Below are 23,714 nucleotides of genomic sequence, written 5' to 3'. Positions count from 1 at the left end.
TATTACAGGTTTTAATATACCAATGTTGGGATGCTAGGAAAGGAAACGGCAATCTACTCTTCTCTAGCATTTACCATTATTTAATTAACTTAGGTTTAATCTTAATGTATGCCTCTGCAAGTTGGTCCAGATGTTCTGTGTGCTAAGCTTAAGTACCATCTCTTATTTCTCTCCAATATTTGGAAACTATCAGGGAATAAAAGTTATGAGGAGCCCCAGTGCTTCACTGCTGCAAAATTCATTTACATAAGGCTTACTATACTTAGTCCTCAGGTGTTAAAGCTTCATTGAAATAAAACAGATACAGTAACAAAGGTATAACTGACAGTCATATTCACTGGTGCTTTTTGATTCAACTCTATAAATATTTACTCAGCACAATCCTTTAGAAGATTAACTTTCAAAGTAGTTCAAGTTCAAATCCCTTTTTCATTACGATGCTAAAAGAATATTCCCCATATACCACACATCCAAGCAGAAAGTACAGGTAAATATTAAACTTGTCCAGAGCAGTGGGGAACAATCACGAACATACCATATGCACAGGCAACAGTGCAGGAGTGCTGGGCACTCAACTACTGTCCTCTCAAGTTGAAGGATTTATTCCCTCATGGAGCTTCTCTTTGATGAGCATCACTCCATACCACAAATTGATCAGTGCTCCCAAGCCTCACAGCAGAAATACAAAACAACTGAGCTTTCTTTGTGTAAAGCTATGAAAGGAATTAGAGAACTCTTCTCTCTCTCCCCTGCCTCCCCAGGATACCAAAATTTGTGTCTCTTCAGTTTCCAGACAATTTGGCTAGTTTTATACAGTTTTGGAGCAGAAGTTCCTTAAGGCCACTAGTAAAGCAAACTCACCGGGGAACTAAAACCAAACTGAGTTCTTCCCACTGCTGCAGGTCTACAAGATTTCTTTTGTCACTTCACCTCCCTTAAGCATTCTCCAAACTTCTATGCAGCATGAGCACAGAGGGGTAACGTACACAGAGGGCTGAAGCTCGTTGCACATTTTTCAGTGGCTAGGTGTTAGATGGAACTGACTCCCACCCTTGGTCAAGAACATCAGGAGACACAAAAACTCATTTGCCTCAGTACAGAATGCAGAAGGAACTCAACACAGACTAATACACCTGACCTCACATTCTCAGAGCAGACTCGCTTTTTAGATATCATATAGTGATAGCTGTAGCTAAAAAATTCCTCCCTATGGTAAGATGATTAAGCTACCTCAGGCTGGAGGTCCCAGAGGCCTTCACCTGTCTTCAACCCCCTCCACAGCTGCTCACATGGGAAGGCATAATTTACCCATACAACATTTGATACAGACCTTAATTTACTGTCGGACTATGGTAAATGAAGTAAAGTCACACAGTGCTACAATGGGCAAAAAGCAAGACTTTCAAAACTAATTTTGAAATGGAGAAAAGTATCCTAGAAGGCAATCATGAAGCTGTTAAGCCTTTTCTGAACAATTCCCATGCTCAGTAAGAAAAGCACTAGAAAAATTCTTTAAATTATTTATTTCTTTTCCACAATAATGATTATAATTGTTCTCTTCAACAACACCTAAAAATCCTTACTAAAAAACATGAGTTATAACCAGCCCAAGTCAGAAAGTAAAACATGAACTAAATCTTAACTATTTAAGTGTGCTAAATTTGTCTCAGAGCTGTGAAAGTGGCTTCTACGCTAGGACATGAACACACCTGTAAAATCTCAGGAACATGGATTTAAATTTGGCTAAAAATCTGGTGAAAGAGTTGGAACACAGTCAAGATATGGATGCTTAAATTTTACAATAAAATCAACTCCTTGTATTATTTCACAAATCTAGCATACTGTATATCATTCAACCATCCTGCTCTCACTCATTACAGCAAAATACTGCCATTATTTTGATGGCATAGTGTAACTCTCCTGCAGTAAACAGACTAATCTGTGTTGAAAGCGTAACAGCCAACAGCTAATGCAGAAATAGGTAGCACATGAAAAATGGAACAAGTTAGTGGAGAATGTTTGTTCTCTAAGAGCCTAACACCATGCATAAAAGATGATGAGACCCTCAGGGATCAGCTATACACACACTAACCATGATATGATTCACTGAATAGTAAAACATTACAAACATATGTTCTGTAATCAATGTAACTAGCTGCCTAATTATAAATGTTCTAATTTGCTTATCTGTTAACCTCATTCAAGTCTACTTAATTGTAAAAAGAAATAGAAAACCTGATATATACACAGACATATATAAATAAAACCAATGAACAATGTGGAAATTGCTGTACCAAGTGACCACTTGGAACTCAACAGATTGGTCACTTGAGTGTAACTTCCTCATGTCTTTGTAACAGGCAACAGCACACGTTAACAATCCCTTCCTGATCCTTCTTAGATTCAAGACCATATCCTGAAGCATGAGAACTATCTATGCAGGCTGAAATGCAATGTATCAATGTTCATAATAGTATTTGGCCCTCTTTAAAACCCAGTTTCACTACTTAACATCTTCAGGCAATTAGTTTTTCAAAACACAGTTAGCTACATTTAAATATTATTAAATCAAATAACTGATTAATTTTATAATTTCATTGGCATTGTAGGGCAAAATTATGTCCTCTCTTTCCAAAAACCAATGCAAACTAATTTCAGTTCCAGCTAAGCTATGGCTTTTACAATTCGGAAGCAACAGCTGTAGTTTTTGCCTAGTTTATCTGTCTATAGAGTTCTTCCCCATTCTAGTAAATGAACTTTTGATTTAATTCATCAAATTCAAGTTTTATAAATACAAGATCTAGTTGAAAAGCTTCCACGAATACAAAGCAGCTTTCAGTAAGGACATTTGCACAGAAGGAATGAACTTTGTCCCTGACATCTCATATCCAAGGCTTCAACTGTACTGAAGCCTTTAGATTTCCTTTTGCAAACATTACAAGATTCAAATGAACTAACTTAATCTGAGAAAGGAAACAAAATTTTAAGTTGATAAACATGGAAAAAAAAGTCAGTCCTTCCACCTCAATCAATTTGGATGAGTTTTTATAAGACATGAGGAGTAAGCACCAGTAAGACTCATACATTTAGTTCCTCTTACCTCAATAATATATAAAACCACATTCTTGTAGAAGCAATACAGTATACACTTGGTTACTCGATTGTAACTCCAAGCTCCATGGACCAACAACAGCTTCTCCAAGTAGGAAAACTGGAAGAGAGAAAACAGGTTTCTACATATATGAAGAACTCTTTAAAAAAATTTGTTAAAGTAAACCTCGGCCCTCAGAAAAAAAACTCCTATCAGCTATGAGAGCTGTTCTTCAAGCACAGTATTTAAATAGCTTCACAGAACATACAGGCAAAAAACAACACTTAATATTTACAGGAAAAGCCTTTTTTGTAACAGAACCTCTGAATGTTTTTAACTGGTCTTCACTGGCTTTAAACATCAAGAAGTCTTCAATTAGTATTACTATCCTGATAGCAAAATCAAGCAAAGTTAACATAATAGCCTTGCGTATTGAATATAAATGTGAACTCCCAATTTCGTGGTCAAAGAAGATTCCTGTGTTTGAGAGCCTGCAAGGTTCAGTGTGTTAAACGTACAGTCTGGCAACTAGAACTGTCTTGAGCTGAAATAAAATGCACAAGGGTGGAACACAAGTGGAAAAATACATGCATAGAGTCTTTTACAGAGAATGCTTACATTAACATTTTCAGCCCACAAAATGTATGCAATCACGTGTTATACAAAGCACCTAAAATACTGTATAAAAAAAAGGAGCATTTGCCAAAAAGAGCAAGTAAATGAATCTTGTAAAAATGGATACCTTTTAATGCTAGTTTGAACCACAGCTACAGCTCAAATTCAGCTTCTCAGTTCACCAGTTTTGAAAATGGACTTTTACAGAAGTAGTCTCACAATGCAGCCTAGGAAATGCATAATTTTCTAGTCTTGGCTTTGTCAGTGAACTTTTTTATGGCCTGCAGCATTCCTCTTTTGTCCAGTCACAGGCAGCTTAAATTGGTGACTAGATTTACCGTTCAGCACATGTGTACCTGTAGGGTTCTTGGACACTCAAGTGTGACCATTATCTCCTTTCCTTCCTTTTCCACAAAGTGACTTGACTGATACGCAGAGCTTGACTTCTAAATTTAGATTCTAGATAATTTATTTCAACCAAAACTTATTTGAAATTGAAAGCTACAGTAATGAATTAGGACTATCATGAGATAGCTCTGCTCTCATGATTTGCAGTACTGAAATCACTGAACCACAAATCCTGTAAGAACAGCCTCTCTCCCATGCATCAGCAACTCAGATTTGTCAGGGTATGCCAGCAAGAAAGGAGAAAATAAAAGTGAACCAAGGTTCATGGTTCAGTCTCTGCCCAACTTGGTCAGGACTGGAAGTGGAACACTCACAAGAGAGCAGCTGACCTACCAGACACCTAATGCCTCAGTTAATATGCAGCACAGCTACAACTTTCCTCATCAAAATTCACTAATAAAACACATCAGTAGTGATGGGAAACTTGCCACTGTGTCCTGACAAGTCACCCCAAACACCTCTTGTAGAGAGTAGCTAGACACACCCTAAAAACTTCTCTCTGTGCTGAGTCTGTGTGACCATCTCAGATGTGGTTTTCTCTGGAGCTCAAGGCAAGGACAAATCCTACCATTAACTGCTTTCTTAACTGTACTCTCATGAAAATGAGTGCACTGCATTGCACAGCAAGGAAGATATTAGTAACCTAAACAACACGGGTCTGTGCCTGTTCACACTGGAGAACGAGTCCTGTTGAGATGTAGCAAGGAATTAAGTTTGCTTTGATGCTGGTCACTGCAATTAGGCATACGCACAACTAGTGACATACCTGAGCAACTGTAGGGATAGGGCTCTACAACACTGCCCTTGTTTGGGCACTACTGTATTTATGGATTTTTAAATCAGAAGGGAACATTACAACATTCTGGCCAGCCTACCCGCAAAACAGATTCTGTAAGTTTTCACAGTTGTCTCTGTATCAACCCTAGCATAACTCTTTTTGTTACAGAGATGATCTTTTAAAAAGATACCCCCCCACCTTGACTAAAGGATGAGGTGATGCCATGTTGGGGTGGCAGGGTGGGGTGTTAGGACAGTGAAGATGCATTCAAAATGCAAGCCAAATTTCCCAAAGAACAACACCAAAGCATAAAAATTTGTTTAAGAAGTTTCCCTAGTTAAGAACAGGAAACAGTCCCTAGACACCAGATGCTCTCTGGATTAAGATAATAAAGCCTTGTACTGAGAGAAAAAGTGATTCAATTCTCCTGTCTGTCTAAACAGGTCATTAGATTATTATCATTATATTAGAGAATTCTCTAAATATGGATCACTGGTGCAATATCATTTCAAGGGAAAAGGATGATTCAAACAGATGCTCCTTGCACCTGTGGAAGTTATCTGAAGTAGAGTAAGACACAAGTTGCCTTTTTATTTTTCTTTGGTTTATGCTTTGATTTTGAACAAGTCTATATAGAGACTTTCTCTTCCCCAAGTGCCTACTTCTGGCACCACTGCATTCGAAATACCATTTGAACATGAGATGCTACATTGTAGTGGTTGTCTTAAATTACTCAATAAGAACATACTCTGCCTTCAAGTCATGTGCATACAGTAACGCTTTAGTGGTAGTTATATATCTCTGCTGAAAGAAATACACCCCACGGAGATCAAGTTTTTCTTTTGAACACTATTTTTGAAACACATTATTACCATACAGTATTAGTCTCCTTTACAAGAGGGATTTCTTTGTATGTTTTCTAATCAGCACAAAGCTCTTCTACACAATCACATAAAAATGCAGTTCCACAGTGTTTGACTAATTTTTGAAAGTTAAAATTCTGTGATGGTGTGATCAGCTTTTATTTCATATTGAACTAAGATTCATTGCTATTGCCAGTAACTCCCTAACTGGAATTTAAACCAAGAGCAACTTACTTCCACATTCTAACACTAAATTCAGAGACAGGGGTTTTAGTTAATGCAGAAGCAACACAAACATGGAATTACTTCTTCTGGTTTAATGTTACTGCAACTAACACAAAAGGAATTAAGTGTGTAGGGCCCTCTATTGACAAAACTCTCACTGCTTATGCTTACTTATTAAAATGGAAGTAATAAATGATCTGAGGAAGTCTAAGTAAAGAGCATTCAATTAAGTTATACAGCAGAAGCAATATATAGTCTATAGAAATTAATGAGGAAGACATTACAAGATACCACAGACTTTATGATTATGGTAGTTCCTATAATGCTATGTATTTGGAATATGGTACTGTTTATGACAGAACAAGCTCTTGATAAAACAGCCTAAAATTTTCAAGATGAATAACTGAGACCTTTCACCAAATTTAAGTCTGAAACTGAGTGCTTCACCCAACAACAGAACAGAGCAGCAATACAAGACTGTCACTTTGCTTCGCAGCAGGGTGAACACATTAAACAGTTACCTGTGCAAACAGCAGCATTACTGATGCCTTTTCAAAACCTCACTGTCTACTGGAACTATCAAAAGATGGTAATATTTCATATCACTTGGTAGAGCAAATCTACCTACACCCTGCCAGAAAGGAACCTCAGGTGATGCTCACAGAACACTGAGGAGACACTGGATGATCTCTGCTTCCTGTCAGCTCCATCTGTTCTTGCCCTGTAACCAGTCTCAAACACACACAGAGCACCTCAGCTGTAAATAACATTCAGAGGACGTCCAGCAACTGAAGCACCTCCTTCCTTATGTTTCTTTAAGTCTTTACTCTACATCTTGGTTTCTTCAGTAAAACAGAAAAGGGTTTTTACTGTCCTCTTTAGCTGAAGTAATCAGTGTTGAATTTGATGGGATAAGGTTGTGAGCACTCACTCAACATTCAAAATAACATACCTAAAATGAAAACTCTCTAGAGCTGTGACAAATTCTTGCATACACTGGGGGGGGGGGGAATAAAAGAAAGGAGAAATCTCAAAATAAGAATTTCTGAACAGCCAAACTCATAGTTAGAGAAAAGGGCTTGCATGAAGAGAGATAACTTACACTCAAAACCATATTAACATAAGCATCACAAAGTGCTTCCCCCTGATTACTGAAGAACCAAGACATTGCACAGCTGTCAGGAGGAAACAAACTTTGAGGGGAGGTGGAATTTTGCCCTGAAGAACACAAAATCATAATACTGAATCCCCAAAATACATCCAAACAGCTGCTTTAGACAGCTGCCTTGAAAAGGAAACAAGCAGAGATGCTCCTAGCTTGAAGGCTAAGAGAAGCCATCAAGCACTACCCAGCCGCACAACGCATTGCTGACAACAGGATATGGCAGTTGTTCTTTTTGCCTCTGACCTGTGCAATAGCATAATCCGAGCAATTGGTTGCCTGCATGCCCTCATTGCCACTGATCCCCACTCCAACATGAGCTGTCTGGATCATTCCTACGTCATTGGCACCATCCCCAATGGCAAGTGTTATGGCATTGACGTGTTTCTTGACCATGTCTACTATTTCAGACTTCTGTAGAGGAGATACTCTGAAAAGGAGAGAAAAAGGTGTCAGTTTCTCACATGCTGAGCTATGTGCCTTTCCCAAAAGGACAGCTGTAATCTACATTTAGAAGTAATCAAAGGGCAGTTGCTGGGAAGTTTCTTTATTCAACAACTACGCTTCAGAACCTGTGCCAGACTATTTCAGAAGGAGAAAGTAGCTTTAAAAATAGTTTCACATTTATCTACTTGCTCATATTTATGTAAGAGACCAAATAGATAGAAAAGATTTTAAAGCTTTGTTTTCCTCCCCCAGCCCCACCTGATACACTTTGGCATACACCAGTGATGTTAATATTGGGAACAATGGAGAAGGGAGGTTTCCTCTTCAACTACAACCGTTTACAGATAAACAGCACAGGCTTCCCTGTCTGCTGTCAGCAGTGCATCTCCATCCAGGAGGAGAAAGACCACTAATATTCACAGAGTAAATCCATCAGAGACATTTTCAATGGTTTGGCAAAAGGTACTGCAGGCTTACCTTATCCTCTCCTCCAGCTTTACTTCCCCACTTGCCAGGCCATCTTTCCAATCTCAGACTAAACAGTTAGGATCGGAAAGAATAAAGCCTTTGCCTGATCTCACATATGCCTTGCATGCTGGTGCAATTTTGATTTCAGTGATGATCTTATTGAGTCCCAATTCAAAAACAGAAGGCTGACTCCATGACATCTGAACATTCTTATCACTTATTGGTAGTTACTTTAACCTGATCCTTCTCTCATTTTACATCAGTTCCAGTTCAATAAAAATTCATGGAATTCAATAGAGTTAAACTAGTCTAAACCAGGGAGAAGTGGAAAAATACTCATGAGTAGGTTACTAAATTGGATAAGACACCCAAAATGCCCTTTTTTCATGGAAAAGGTGGATCAAGTTACCAAATCATATGAGGTATTCTGGAAATACCTACATGTAGATTAAATATTTCCATTCTAACCCCATCTGTACAAACAACCCTAAATCCTTTCCCCATCAGTTTTACTTAAAGTTCCAAATTATTTTATATTGCCTTAAATAAAGCTTTAGACAAAACTTTTCCACATCTCAAATATGCCACATAACACTCAACAGAAAGAATGTAACTGATAGCAAAAAGCTTTACTATTAAAATAGGGGGAGAATGGGGAGCCTGGGGAATGGGGGAGACAGAGGTTTTTTACATGGCATTTTTTCCAGAATCTACATCCTGTGGGAGCAACTTACATAGCCTTTTAATACACCCGGCTGGATTACTGCTGATCAAAAAAAGCAGAATTATCTTATTCAGCATTTTGCTTTATGGCCCTGATTTTGTTTAGCGCTGAACACCTCTTAAAATAACTTGATGAGTAATTGGGGGAGAAAGAGTTCCTAAGAAAAATTTACTGGACTCAAAATTCACATGTGAAATAAACCACCTGAAAAGTCTAGCAGCTGTCCTGTTCCTAAAGCTGAAAACAGGAAAAAGTTGACTGGCCATAACATTTACTTAATACCATTGGATAGATTTATTAAGCACTCAACTACCTGGCAATGAAAACACCACTTGGCACTGTAGGGCCCCAGTTAAATTACCAACACAAAACCCCAACACACTAACCAACCTATAGTGCATGAAAGATGTCGGTTTGTAATTACAAAGCAGATCTGAATATAGCCTGCATCAAATTTTAGCTTCTCTCATACATACACGCTCTTCTCTTTGCCCTGCCTACCAATATTCACATAATAAAATACTAAAGCACAGAATAAGGAATCAGCAAGGACTTCAAGCCATAAAATGGGAACTCCAGAGGAACTTGAAGCCAGTTCTGGAGGGATGGGATTGACAAGTGCACAGACCCCCATTACCAGCCCCAGGGGCACCTCCAGCACACGGGACCATACACTTTTGGCATTCCCCTCGTGCAATTACTTCACTGCAGCTGAGCACTGTGCATATCTGCTAACATCCTCCTCAGTCATACACCTCTCTCAGGAGTCCAGTTTGCATTCATCTAGTTTTTCAGTCACATGGCAATAGAAATAGCTAAGAAGTTCCCGGTTTCAAATATGCTTAAAGTAACAGGGGAATGAAACAAGACAGACTGTGAACAGCATCTCTGATTCCGTAATTTAAACTAGCAGCTTGTCTACAGACATTTCACACATGACCAGAATATGGCAGAGATGCTCGAACTTGTTCTAGTGCAGTTTAGCTGCAGCATGTCAGGCAAGCTAATACATCCTGTATTCACTTCTGTGCCTGCAGTATAGGTGTGGCTTCAGATTTTAAGTTGACTTTGCCATTAATGACTCGCTATTGGTCAAATCAACAGAATGCCTCAATATAAACACTTTTATCAACTACTACATACTGTGCATAGTGTATACGTTTATTATCTTGACAAAAGTTAATTATACCCACTATTATATAACACTTAGTTAAAGACTAAAATCTTTATATGCCTAGTATGGCTTCAGGAGCTACAGGAAACACTAGATACATAAAGACAAAAAATATTTCTGCACTTGGCTTAAGATTATGAAATCTATCAGTACAGAGTGTTACATGATGATAGTTGTTTATTCTAAACAGAAGCTTTATAGCAAGCATTCTCTTTGACACCCCCCCATCAACTACAGCCCCAAACTCCAGAGAACACGTTTTGCTGTACATGTTACATTAACTACAGAAGTTGCAAATTGAGACACCTCCTGATTTCCTGAGGGGTTTTACTTCCCTCTGCTCTTCCAACTCACTCTCTCAGCTTCCAAACATCTTCTGCTTCATGTAATCTATTTGGTACCAACACACTGCATTAGCTGACATTAATCCCCTTAGCCAGATGATCAGAGCTGCAGTTCATTTCTGCACATTTGATAGGCTGTCTACATGAATAACTGGAAGATTACAGCACAGGACACTATTAACCTGCAGCTTCCCCCAGGTGATATCTTGGAAGGGAAGGAGGAATACCCAAGTTCACAAAGATTCCTAGACAAATGAATCAGTTCAAAGTAAAAAGCACAAGAACTGCCAACTTCGGAGAAAAATTTTGCAGTGACAGACAACTATTGGTGATTATCATTCGGTGGAACTTCCCTGGCTTTCACTGCAGAGCTCACTGCAGCAATATCAGGATTTAAGTCTTGCTTTTACATACACCCAAATAAGAATTAAGATGTGAGCAAAACATTAGTTGCATCAAAATCTTCTGCTTACTCATGTATTCATTCACTGGTCAAACAGCAATGCTTCTTATAAAGGTTTTTAGAGTAGAACTCAAAAGAGTTCATATTTGTTTACAGATAAATTCTTTATTGTCTCTGCTCAAAAGCATCTTTGACAACAGATACAATCAACTTAGTCTAGAATAATTCTCTTCTTAGGCCTATTCCTGGGAAAAAAAGTCAAGTTTCAAATGCCACAATTATAGCTACTGGATCAAGTCTTCAGATTCTTGCTCGAACTGCTTCCCTGATAATCTGAATTTAACCTGCTCAGGCTGCAGAGTCTGGGGTCAGGACTGTATCTTTACAAAGTGTTTAGCATTCAACATTTAGCTGTGCAATATGAAGTGATCAAGGATGATGGAAGGGATGCATAAAGTGTCAGCCATACAGCAGACCTGCTACTTGCCCACCTCTGGGACTCCCTTGCAGTAGACTCTTGAGAGGCTAAAAGCCTATATGGAAAAATGGAAGGTTCTCCTCAGTCTCAAACCTGGTAAGTCTTTATCAGCATCTTTAACAGATTAATACAGAAAGCAGCTTCCATCCTGAATGAAATGACCGACATATTGATACCATATTGCTTCCTCCAACATATTGCCTTAAATGAAATGACCGACATATTGCTACCATCATGGGATGGGTAGAAGCAAGAAAGGGCACAAAGCACTATACCTTGGGAAAGAAGCTGGGACAGAAATGCAGTCCAGAGCCAGGGACCCTCAGAAAGATATGGACCTAATTATCCTCAGGGCACTCAAAGTACTTACTGATAGTAAGAATGCAGTACTGCATTATCTGCAAACTACTCACTCCTGTCTCCTTCCACAGTTTCCTTATGGATTTAAGGTCCCTCTTGGACTTAGAGAAAGCTCAAGAGAAAACCAGCACGGAGCAGTAACCCAGCTGGTTTCCACAGAGGATGTTGTAAATGGCTTCCCACTGACTTCTGCTGATCAGTTCCCAATGGCTTTAAACCTTCAGTCTGCATTTGCTTTTCCGCTGGGTACACATATTCATGAGCAAACTTCCGACCTGATACATTTTTTGTCTGTTCAGAAAAGTTCTACTCAATGGTTTAGGCTCAGGTAGTCCTGCAAGGAGTAGGGAGCTGGACTTTATGATCCTTATGGGTCCCTTTCAACTTGAAATATTCTATGATTCTACTCAGCACTTTGCTGAAAGGTTTGGTCAGGCTTGCTTTATTTCTTTAAGGAGAAAATTCAAACACAGATGGAGGATATTCCAGCTCATTTTTTTTCATCCGGAATACTTATGGGACAAGCAAAGCAATTCACAAATTTGTATCAGCTGTATTTTTCAGTGAAAGATTTTACACACAAAAAAAATCCAGTGAAGTGCTGATATTCTCAAAAATAATTATCAAACATTTTATTTAGAAACACACTTTGACAGCAAAATTTTTAAAATCTCAAAGTAAAAGCAAAACATTAAAATAATCCATTTTATCCAAGCAAAGCAATACAATAGACTTACAATACAATAATTTTCAATACACTGCAACTGATTTAAATCAATTAATTCCTCTACTGCACCTTTTGTAATCTGGCAAGGCAGTTACCTCTCTTATTCCCAGACTCCATCTAATATATCAAGATGGATGCTGTCACAAATGGGATGGGAAGGACTCAATGAGCACAACCAGTCCTGTGTCACACAGGTCAGCTACACTCCACAAGATACTATCAGGGGGAAGTGAGAAACAATTTCTTAGTTCTGTCCCTGGGCCTATCTGTATTTATTGCAGTTACAGATGCATGAAAGCAACTGACAGCTACTGTAAATAATACTTCTCACACAGGCCCTTAAACTGCATCATTGCAGATGCTTCAAAGTAGACATAAACCACAGATGGGAAAAAAATGCAGTATTTCAGAAAATGCTTAGTTTTATTTATTGCATGCAAGTCTAAAGGACCCAATGAAGACACCGTTCTGCTAGAGGACTAGCAACTGAGGCTATAAACTGTATATAAAAAGAGACATGATTAATAAAGAACAAGATAAGTAAACTTCATTGGAGTCCTTTTATCTATAAGACATAAGCAGAAAAAGATTAGGTAATTTATAAGAGATCAGTTTATATCCAGAGCGCCTTACAAGGCCATGAAGAGAAAGCAGCCCCACAAACTCTTCTACACCTGGGCAAGGCACAGCTTGATACCACATCTCAGCACTCTGTTCTGCCTACATGTGTTGGTTTTTGTGGAAACCTTTTTGTTTGTGGTCCCCTCTCAGAAAATAAGGAGACTACAGCATTTCTGTTGATGACTGCATACTTCCCCCACTCCTAATTCAATACAAAATACTCTTTAAGACATTCTTACCCACACTTAAATTTAATGTTCATTTGTGACAACAGGAAGGCAAGGAAGGAAGCCGTTTAAAGTATTACCTCCTTCCGCTTCCATGCTGTAACAAGGATTAAACACAATGACATTAATGTCTTTAACATAAAACCTTAATTTGATATTCTACTTCCTTGAAATGCCTTGTTAATGCAACATAAGGGGCCCTTAAGAGCCTACCTTTACTGCAGTGAACATGACTTTACCCTGTACTATCATAAAATACACTACTACTTCAAAATGCTCAGTGACCTCATCTCCAGGAAAGGCAGAGATGGAAGACAGCCCAGAAATTGATAGCTCTCAACTCTAATATTGGCATTTAAGTTTATGCATTGGTCCCCAGGAAAAAAAGCAAGATAAATTAACACCCCACTGAAAGTAATGCTCAGAAAGCAAGGAAAGTTACCATGACATCATATTGAGCAGTTTTTAAATACACATTGATATATCCTGACACACACAAAGGTGCAGATTTCAACCATGTGTCATCCAAACAAGGACTAGAATTACAGTAATGATGCTCCAAGATACCTTGGATAGACATAATGATACAGTAAGCCACACAGAAGAGTGAACAGAAGCGCACACACATTGTATCAACTCAAAATATGCATCACATCGAATGCTTTTCATTTACCAAGTGCTCTGAATCTCCTTCACCTACTAACAACCACAATTTCACAAGCACTGGCTCTGGTGCAATACTTACAACTTTAGAGGCAGCATTGAGTGAACTGACAGATAGTTTAATGTTCATAAAAAGCACCAAAGGAATTCATCCAGCTAAATATAAGTGCCTCCAATGAAGATAACCCTATCTGCACCAACAGCACCACACTCCTTTTATAGTCAATAGAGCAAAACAGGCAATTCTGGAGTGCAATTCATCTGGCTTATTTCAGACATCTACTTTAAGGTTATAGCTCCTCTCCTCTTACAAGTGCTCTTTTCTCTCCACCAAGGTAAAGGGGGCCGAAAGTAACTAGTTCACATGAAAAAGCCTACTACTAACATATAAAATTACACAGGATGAAACTCAACTTATGTTATTGCAGTGCTAAATACCTTCAAATTTATCAGGTGCACAAGATTTTCCTCTCCTTTTCCTCTTTTTTGACTCCTGCTTCCTCCCAAGAGGCACCTAATGCTGAACTGGTTGATATACCCCATCTTCCTTCCTTTCTCTTAAAATTCTTGCTTCTTGACTGTACTTCCAGCTCTTGCTAATTCTTTTCTACAGTAATTTCCCAGTCCTGCCTCTTCTGAACAGAGATAATTAGAAGTGTTACCAAACCTCTACTGGCTTCTGTAAAAACAACCACAGCTTCATCACCCTTTGTCATTTCAGCTGCAATATCACTTCTCCATATTTTTTTTTCCTGAGCAGACCATCCTCCAAACTTCTTCAGTTGTCCAAATTTATATCCTACTCATTTCACCTTGTTATAACTACAAAAACCAAATCTTCCTTCCTTCAGTTTTTCAGCCTCACTGATGTGCCAGTTGCACACTTGACTTCCTGAGCAACGTGTATTACCTCTAAATTCCAGGTTACCCAGAACAGGGTATTTTTGACTTAGAGCCATGCCTGGCATCAAAACACATGCATACGCCCCTACATACATGCTCACAGAACATGTGGCAGTTCCTTTTAATTTAATAGTTACCAAAATAGTTCCTTCTGCATCACTTCAGATATAATAGAAATACCTTCTTTATATAAAGCTCTCTTTGTAGTTCTAAAGCCACTGAATCATACAGTCTTCTGAAAAGGAAGAACCCAGATTCATTTAGTACCTTTTTATCACAAAGACTTTTTTTCCTCATAAGTTTTTTTTTTTAAATATACGTATCACAAGATAATTTCTCACTTGCATCCCATAATTCAACAACTCATCTGCCATTCACAGTTGCCACTGAAATGATCTCCAGAGGCGAAGGACTATGAAGTAATCTCTTTATATAAACTGGATTCAGTGTACTAAGCAGTGTGATACAATACGCAGCACCCCAGTGAACAGAGAGTTAAGTTACCAGTCAGCACCTTCTTCCTCTTCAATATCCCTCCCTGCCTGTTTCTGTCTTGATTACCCTTCCCCCAACCTGCTCTATGCAGCAAAGATTAAATAGGGAAAATCCAGTTTGGAAAACGAATGATTTGGAAAGTGATGAGTTGGCATAAACACACTGTTGAATTAAAGACTATTTTGCATTTTTAATTATAATGGTCACTAGTGGCAACAGCTATAATACATTTTTGAAGTGAAACTAATGTATCAAATTCATTTTGAGCTTCCCTCACCCCAAGCTGATTAAGGCACATTCATTTCCATGCTAATCAGCGTGAGCAGCTCTCCAGCAACATAGAGATCTGCCTTTTTCTAATGACAGAGCAAAAAAATTTAATTCTGTAAAACATACAGATTAGTGCCTCTATAACCTTGAGGACATGCACAGAGAGCAAACACCCATGTGTTTCACACAGAGTATGTAGACTCCTGCAACACATGATGGTGTTAATGGTGAAATTAAGTGACAGTTGAGACTATGGCCATTAATAAGCACATCAGCCCATTTAGCAAGGCTCTGCCCTGTGGTGAAATCAACAGATCAACTGGGAGAGACAAGGTGAGCACCTGCCTCGAAGCAGAACAGCGATACTGTGATAGCATCAACCACGCCACGTGGGCTGTGTTGTTGCCCAACAAGCGCTCTGGTCATTGATGCCAACTACAGCTCAGAAATACGAAATACAGCAGCTTCAGACAACATTACTATTGTAAACTAATGTTTCCTTCAGGATCACATACCCAGGAAACAAACCGCAAACACTGACGTGGGAAGATGATTGAAGGGAGATGTAGCTAGTAGATTAGAGATAGTTTGCCATTTCAGCAGCACTACCAGTTTTATTATTTTGTTTTGAATTCTAATAACTCTGCATGATTTATTTTTCTCCCTCTCTATGTAAAAAAGTCTCCTGGAAATTAAAATGAGAAGGCATATAAATGATCAACTTGCAACTACACATGATTGTTCAAAAACCTAGAATCTCTGAATTACATGCTCCTGAAACAGATAAGACACAGTCGGAAGCAGGGTATCTTACCCAGTAATTATCAGAAGGCTGCAGATTACCAGCATATCATTTTGAGGACTCACTACCCAAAATGAAAGTACCAACTATTTGTAAAAAGTGAGATCTTCAATTTCAGAATTCTCAGTACACCTCAGAAGTCAGGATCATGTATCAGGGAAGAAAGGTGAGCTCCCAAAAATTTTTTTTCATGACAACACCACAGACATGCAAGTTATTTCCCACCCTTTCTTGTAGTCCAGTCACTATTTAACAAGAACAAAATGCTTGTAGTGAAGTCCCTAAGTCTTTATACACTTAGAAAAGAAGAATTGAACTTCTGGTTCTCACAATCTCTCCACAGCTAGGGAAGTTGAGCACCAGAGTGTTCCCACTACGATTAAAAAAACTCAGACCACATTTAGATAGAGAAGACATTGAAAACTGGACGTCTCACTGGGACCAACTCAGTCTTGGACAACTATTAAATCTGTACTCTGTTCAAAACCAGGTTAGGTATTAACTTACAGAAAAACATTCACAGAATGCTCACTACTCCTAAACACAAGCTACAAAAAAGGATCTCTACATCAGCCTCTAACCTCAGACTCAATACAAGCAACACTGCTAAGAGTGGGGAAGGGAAAGAGAAAACAGGAAGGAATAATATTTTAAAGCAAAATCAGTTATACACAGAGTTTATGACTAAATCGAAGCACTAAAATACAGCATCTAGGTTAAGGCGGTGCTTTTGCTGTGTTCAGTCACCACCTGTACTGTAAGTTAATGTGACCAAATTTACATGAATAAATTTTAGTAATAGGATCTCTGCCCATGGCCAGTCACTAACATGGCCATATTGCTAGGGCACCTGTAACCCTCAAACATGCAGTTCCAACATATCCATATCTTGGTGAATATTAGGTTTAAGATACAGAAATGCCCTGTGGTTTGTGAAAACAATGTTAATTAATAGCAGCTGCTTCTGTAACAGCAAAACAGAAAGACAGCAGAGCGAACACAACACATACTGGTCCTCTGCACCCCTGATTTTCAAGTACCTTCCAAGTGTGAGGAACCTGTTGCAGAGAAGAGCACATGAAACTGAAGCTGCACCTCAGAGGCTGTCACACAGGACACAAGCACACCACCTGCTCTAACAGCACTGGCAACTGTCAGGTAGGAGGCAGCCAACCCGGTCCAGACTCACCCCTACCAAACTTGGAGAGCAGTTGCTTAAGCTGACTATCCCCAGAAGCTCGTCCAAACATTTTTGAGCAGCCCAAGCAGAGTCAGGGAGTACTTTAACAATACAGGATGGACAATGACAGTCCAGCGTCCATGCTTGCTCCTTAGCACTCTTATTAACAGTGTATGCACATGAGGAAAAGCCTCACAAAACTCAAGTCCCTCTGTTTTTCCCAAACTTGCACTGGCTTCAGAATTATGCCTCTTGAAAGCTCCAAGCTGGCGGCCACCTTGCTATTACTGAAAGGAAAGTTCAAGGGTTTTGAAAAAAAGCAAAGAAATTTCAATTTTCATTTCCCTGCATGTGTCTCAACTCTCAGAACTGATTTTCTTTTGCACGTATTATTTTTAGTTTTAGTCTCATCCATATTTCTGACCACAGGATCAGTCATAGCAGTACAGAGAGAGCTTTGCACAGAACAGTGCTCCATGGAGTACAGACAGTCCAAAAAAAGCACAAGTATTTTGCTTAATAGCTTAAACTAGGCCAACAATTTTGCTTCCTGAATTAGACTAAGAATACAGAACTAGGATCCAAGTCTTCACAACGTCAAACCTTTGCATCTTTATAGAAAGGACATAAAATGCTGCAGTTCCAGTCTGGTAACATACCTGCCCATGTTTCACATGCTTAGTTAGTGCTAAGTAATAGATACCAGCACAGATCATCCCTTCTACCACCCCTTTTACTTGAGAAGAATAGAAAGAGACACCTGAACAATTATACATAAGAAGCTTTAGAACAGCAGAGAGAAGATGGGTGCATTTAAGTTAAGCTTTTCCTGAAAGCCAGCAGAAGGGTATTACCTGAAGGACCTACTTTCTGCCTAGAAAAAGTCTTAGAGCCTGTGCATGCTCACCTGACTTAAAGTGGCTTCTGGAGTGTAGACTACATGCTCATAAATTTACACACTAAATTTTATTTTTTAGTTACAAGCTAAGACCTGGAAGCTTAAGTTCACATAAATCTGTTTACTGTATGTAAGAAGTTTATATATTTATCACACTGGCAAAATTGAAATAACAGCAATTTATTTTCAAAATACACTGCACCAAAAAAATCCCACAACCAAACAGGCTAATGAAGTAACAAGTGAGGCCCACTTTCAAATACGACCTGGCAACTGAAAAGATCTTAAGACAAATTGCAGAAGCTGAATATAAATATGACAATGCAAAAAGCTGTTATGTTTGAAGGACTGGGCAGACATACAGTGCCTTCTACAAGCTTCTACCAGCTCTACAAGCTAGTCTACATGGCAGGATACAAGGCATACTAATGTACATACTATCTTTACATAAACTGTGCCCAAAACAGCCTAGCCAAGTTGGGGGGGGGGAAGATGGGGAAAATACACAGGAGATTGATCACAAGCCTCCTAAAATCAGATGTGCCAATTGTTTCAGTGATGACAACTGCATACAGGAATTCACTGCCAGAGTTTGCATGGCACAGTTTGCACTCTACCTGCCAAAGCAGCTGGCTGTCTTGCTGGGCTGCCATCACGCATCTTCAGGGCACTACGTTTTCCTAAAATAAGTTTTGAAAATCCACTTCACTTCGTATACATCTATACCCTATTTCTCCAAATAGGGTCAGAATAGCCTTGCTCGAAGTTTGCTGGCAGTGATGTGCAAGGCATAGTCAAAGGTTAGTACTGCAAAATTCCAGGACTCAACAACTCTAACCTAACATGAAAGTGGTCAAAACACTCAGTTCATGAAGATGGGGAGATATTGTATGAGCTGCTCTCCCATGACTATAATGGGAAAACATGAAGATTACAAACTACTAATAGCCTTACACTCACACTTGATCATCACTTAAAAATCAAAGCTAACACTTCAGATTAAAAAAACTCCGTAAAAACACACTGAATGCGAAAAAAAGTAAATTACTAAATCTTCTGGATGTAAAAAAAAACCCGAACAATTTACATGGAACAGAAAATCTGCTTATTCTCTACATGCACTTGGTTATAATAGTACTGTAGATGTGCTGCAGTTTAATTTTTCAGAATATAGATTTTGTTGTCATTCACATTGTTCATATTCAGTGCAAATAACACCCCACATGCAAGCCAATATGTTGGAGCAAGGCAGAGTAATTAGCCTGAGGATCTAACTGTTCTAATGTATTTGAGACAACTAATACATCATTCTTTGTATAAAATATAGTTCACAGGAATAAGGTCAAACATTCAGCGTCCTACTGTATGACGAAGGTGCATCCTGCTCAACATCATCAGTAACTCAGATGCTGATAAAAAGGATAGCCTTAGAAAGTCTGCAGATGACACTGAACTAGGGAGACTAGATAACAAGGAATCACAGGGCTTTTATTCAAAGTATCCTTGAGGAAATTCAGGGACTGAGCCAACAAATCTCATGGAGTTCAGATGGAGAAAGGCAAAGCTCCACACCTGGGTCAAAAAAACCCCATGTACTAGTGCAGGCTAAGAAATGACTGAGTATCAGCCCTGCTGAAGAGAACCTGGTTGGTATGGTGGATATCAGATTGCACTGTTAGCGTGATCAAGGCACACTGTGTACTGGGTAGTGACTCAGTAAACAAGTGTGACGAGGACAAAGACAGAAATTATTATCAACCCTCTCAGTACAGGTGAGGCAACATCTATAATATGTCCAGGTTTAAAGCTGAAGTTGAAAGGAGAAGGAGATAAACTGGAAAGAGTCCAGCAGAGAATTACTAAGATGGTCAGGGGTCTAAAATACATAACCTGTAAGAAGGGGTGTTGTCATTTGGGCTTGTGCAACAGTGTACTACTGCTTAACATAGAGTTACTTAACTCTGTCACATCAAACAACATTAACAAGGGCCAATAGCCACAGATTGCAAACTGGGAGGTTCAGGCTGGAAATCATGGATGTTTTCAAGAAGGCACTGAGCAATGGAAAAGATTTGCCAGAGAGGTTGTAGAATCTCTGCCCATGAGCGTTTTCCATGGCTCTACTACAGAAACTCATGGCTGACATCATCTGCTGTGGATGACAACTCTGCCTTGAGCAAGAGCTTGGACTAAGCCTCCAGAAATCCCTTCCATCTAGAGTGTTCTACACCTGAAGTCTCAGTTTAGTGATGGAGGCACTTTCCAACAAAAGGACTGTTGTGGTCTCTGAAGAGCATTTATTTCCATGTGGTTCTATCACACAGTGAAGCCTAGATTTCAAGCAAGTGTGCTTAGTACACATGCTGCTTTGTGTGCTAAAGGTCTACAGTGAGACACAGTATAACTGGGCACTGCAATAGAGAAGTGACCTCATCTCCTTCCCCTGCATGTAGTCATCATCCATGTTATTGGAGCACCTTCCCCAGGTAAATAGCCTTCGCCTTCCAGCCTTGCCACTTCCTCATCCATCGGCACTTCAGACTCTTCTCACCATCACATCACCCCCTTTCTTTTGCCTGAATAACCCACTGGTGTTGAAGTTAAATAACTTTGTGCATAATTTCTTTAAGATTTCTGTATTTTAACAGTGGATACGTTAGACATAGCAACTTTAAGTTAACAACGCTTTGGGTAGACACTATAGAATTTCTTGGTTATTTTTATATCACAGACTCTTCCAAAAAAAAAAAAATACACCTGGCATAAAAGCCAACCCATCAAAAGAAATAATAAAACAGATCTCTTGAGAAAGCTAGACAGTCAGTGTAGACTCAACAGAAACTGCTCTGATCCAGCAAAGAAGTTTCACATGAGAAATATTCCTTCCAAAAGGGTCAGCTCTCAAAGACTTACATTTTTGAGAAGCACTCTCCACATCACTATTTCCAAATCCAAAAATTAACATTTTAATCTAATTAGTGCATAATATCTGATCATAACGAAGTTTTCAGAAAAAGTCAGACCTTGTAATAACAGATATTCCTAGTTTCTTTTCCTCACCTTTGCTAGATAAAAGGAAATTTAGAACTAGATCTAGGTCTCCTGATTTAAGAAAACTAATCAAGAATAATAGAACTGAAAACTGGCAATTAACCTCATTTCTTGTATAACAGCTGCTATGAAACTTTAGCATATGTATTACAGGTGGAATCTTCCCAAATGCTATGTCACATATATTTGTGTTTTACTGTGAGAAAGAGGTTTGGCAGAAGACTTGGAGATTCTAAGAAGAACAAAATCCTTTCCAGTTGCATTGTGCCATAATTGTCCTGGTCAATGACAACTACTACATTAAGATTTCCCAGCCTTTTATATCTGAACCACACTTACATTCAACTCTATCCCTCCCTGTGTTTGACTACATATCTCTGACATCTATAGGACAGCATAAATAAGACTATTAGGTAAGCCACATATGCATTTTAAGTGGCTCTTGACTGAATTTAATAGCTGACAGTAATCACTATGAGCCCAGCCCAAGGCTAATCCTTCCATGGATTCTAATGAGGCTTGAATAAGTTCCAGATGATCAGTCAGTCCTCTATAGGCCTGGCTTCTCCCAGTAAGTGCACCTTAAGAAGTTTCCAAGGGAAGTTACGTCCACACGTCATGCAGAAATTCAGAATATTTAACATTAGCAACTATCTTTGCATTACTATTCCCGCTACATCACGTAGCACTAGATAAATCAGCTCAGTTGTGCATGCTAATCAATGAAGTAAACCCTTACATGAGCCACTACGAGTCCTCTCCCCATCTGTAGGCATTTGCCTAGTTGCCAGAGAGACTAAAGGAATTAAAATTAAAGAAGAGGAGGGGGAGGAGGGACAACATGTAACCCAAACTGCAATAATTGCTAGTTTTTCAAAAATACATGGGTTAGAAATAACAGCACAGCTCAAAGCAGCTGCTGTCATACTGTTTACTCTCCTTTTTGACATAAAAGCTTTTTCCTCTGTGAACAGTTCTTAATGCAGAAACATCTAAATGTATGCTAATGCCCAACAGAGCAATAACTTCCTTTGATTGATTCAACAGTACTGAAAGTACCAGGAAAAAAGATCAAACCAAGTATTATACAAACAACCAATGTCTTCAATATGGTATGTGTCAGCATGAAAGCTGAAAGGAGTTGAACAAGCCAGCTACTAATGTTTTACATGGTTCTGAAAGTGGCAGCGTTCTTAAGTGCTTGCAGATAAAAGTGTTTTTAAGTTGTGACATCAATTTATAGAGCTCTGTAGTATAATGAAAGTGCTTTGATTTAACATGATTTATGAAGGAAAAGCACATCTAGTGTCTTCAGAAAAAGCATAGGAGTTTACAATAAACACAAGATAATTAAGTAATTTGGCAGGCAGTTACTTTCCTGAAAACATAATTAGGAAAAACAAACATGACCTCCCTGTTTCCTTTTTATGCTGCTTAAAATTTCTACTTCTGTCTTCCATTTCACTGACTCACCTTTCTTTCAACATCCTTTCACTGGAGAACTTCCAGCAACAAACTTCTCTGGCATTACTTTAGTGAAGACATTTTCAACTTTCAGCTAGTCCCAATACCCTGTTTTTCTACAAAACTGCTATCGTGTTTACAGAAGAACACTAAGATACACACAAAAAAATAAATCTGAACAAATGGTCTATGACTCTTTCAAGTATGTCACAACTAGTACAAACTCTGGCTGCAGTCTGTTATGTTTCACCCTCCCAGGGTTCAGCATGATCTCTTTTTTTTTCTGATGTGTACTCTATGATTGGAAGTTATTTAACTGCTAGGAAAACAAATCTCTGGTTAGATTTAACTGACCGCATCCCAGATGGACAAAATATGTAAGAATTACTGAATTGTTCCTTTAGGTACAGACAGATGACTAAGTCTACTTCAGCGGATAGGGATAAAGCTAGAGGAGATGGAGGCATTTTGCCCTCTGGGTAACTGGTAGAAGCAACAACAGGAGTAGGATCTAGAAATCAGGATGCACTGTTGTGTCCTCTTCAAGTAGCCCAACAGGAGATGTGTAGCACACCTTAACTAAACCTGATATCAAAAAAACCAAATGTAATGTGGTTTTAAACTCCCACAGTCTGAAGATGACACTTAGCTTAAGCCTGCTTCATGCATACCAAAGCCAGCCCTTAAAAGCATTTACACATATGGAGGCCTATTTCATGCATCTGAGACAAATTCAGGCATCATAGCTACTTGTCATCTCTATCAAAAGCCCTTGGCCTCAGTCCTTCTGGCCTTGTCTGGAATCTGACTAGCTAGAAGCCATATGTTTACAGACCTTCAGCACATCAGTTGTTAGGCAAGCCTTTGGAGTAA

At 38.9% G+C, this 23,714-nt stretch overlaps 1 protein-coding gene across 3 annotated transcripts in view; it reads right to left on the bottom strand.

Annotated features, from left to right (window-relative positions):
* The window catches only part of LOC141939716 (phospholipid-transporting ATPase IB-like), a 348,121-nt gene that overhangs the window by 142,093 nt on the left and 182,314 nt on the right, over positions 1-23,714 (bottom strand). For all 3 annotated transcript variants that reach the window (XR_012627704.1, XM_074860005.1, XM_074860006.1), the window contains 2 exons: positions 7,389-7,572; positions 3,101-3,211 (listed from right to left, as the gene is read on the bottom strand). Coding sequence is in view for 2 of the 3 variants with exons in the window: in XM_074860005.1 (XP_074716106.1) it covers positions 3,101-3,211; positions 7,389-7,572 (295 nt within the window). In the remaining variant the exon portion in view is untranslated. The remainder of the gene's footprint in view (positions 1-3,100; positions 3,212-7,388; positions 7,573-23,714) is intronic.

The sequence above is a fragment of the Strix uralensis genome, chromosome 2, assembly GCF_047716275.1.
Source record: "Strix uralensis isolate ZFMK-TIS-50842 chromosome 2, bStrUra1, whole genome shotgun sequence".
NCBI classification, from domain to species: Eukaryota; Metazoa; Chordata; class Aves; order Strigiformes; family Strigidae; genus Strix; species Strix uralensis.
The sequence above is the reverse complement of the archived record's forward strand: the minus strand, read 5'-3'. Positions and strand labels throughout refer to the sequence as shown.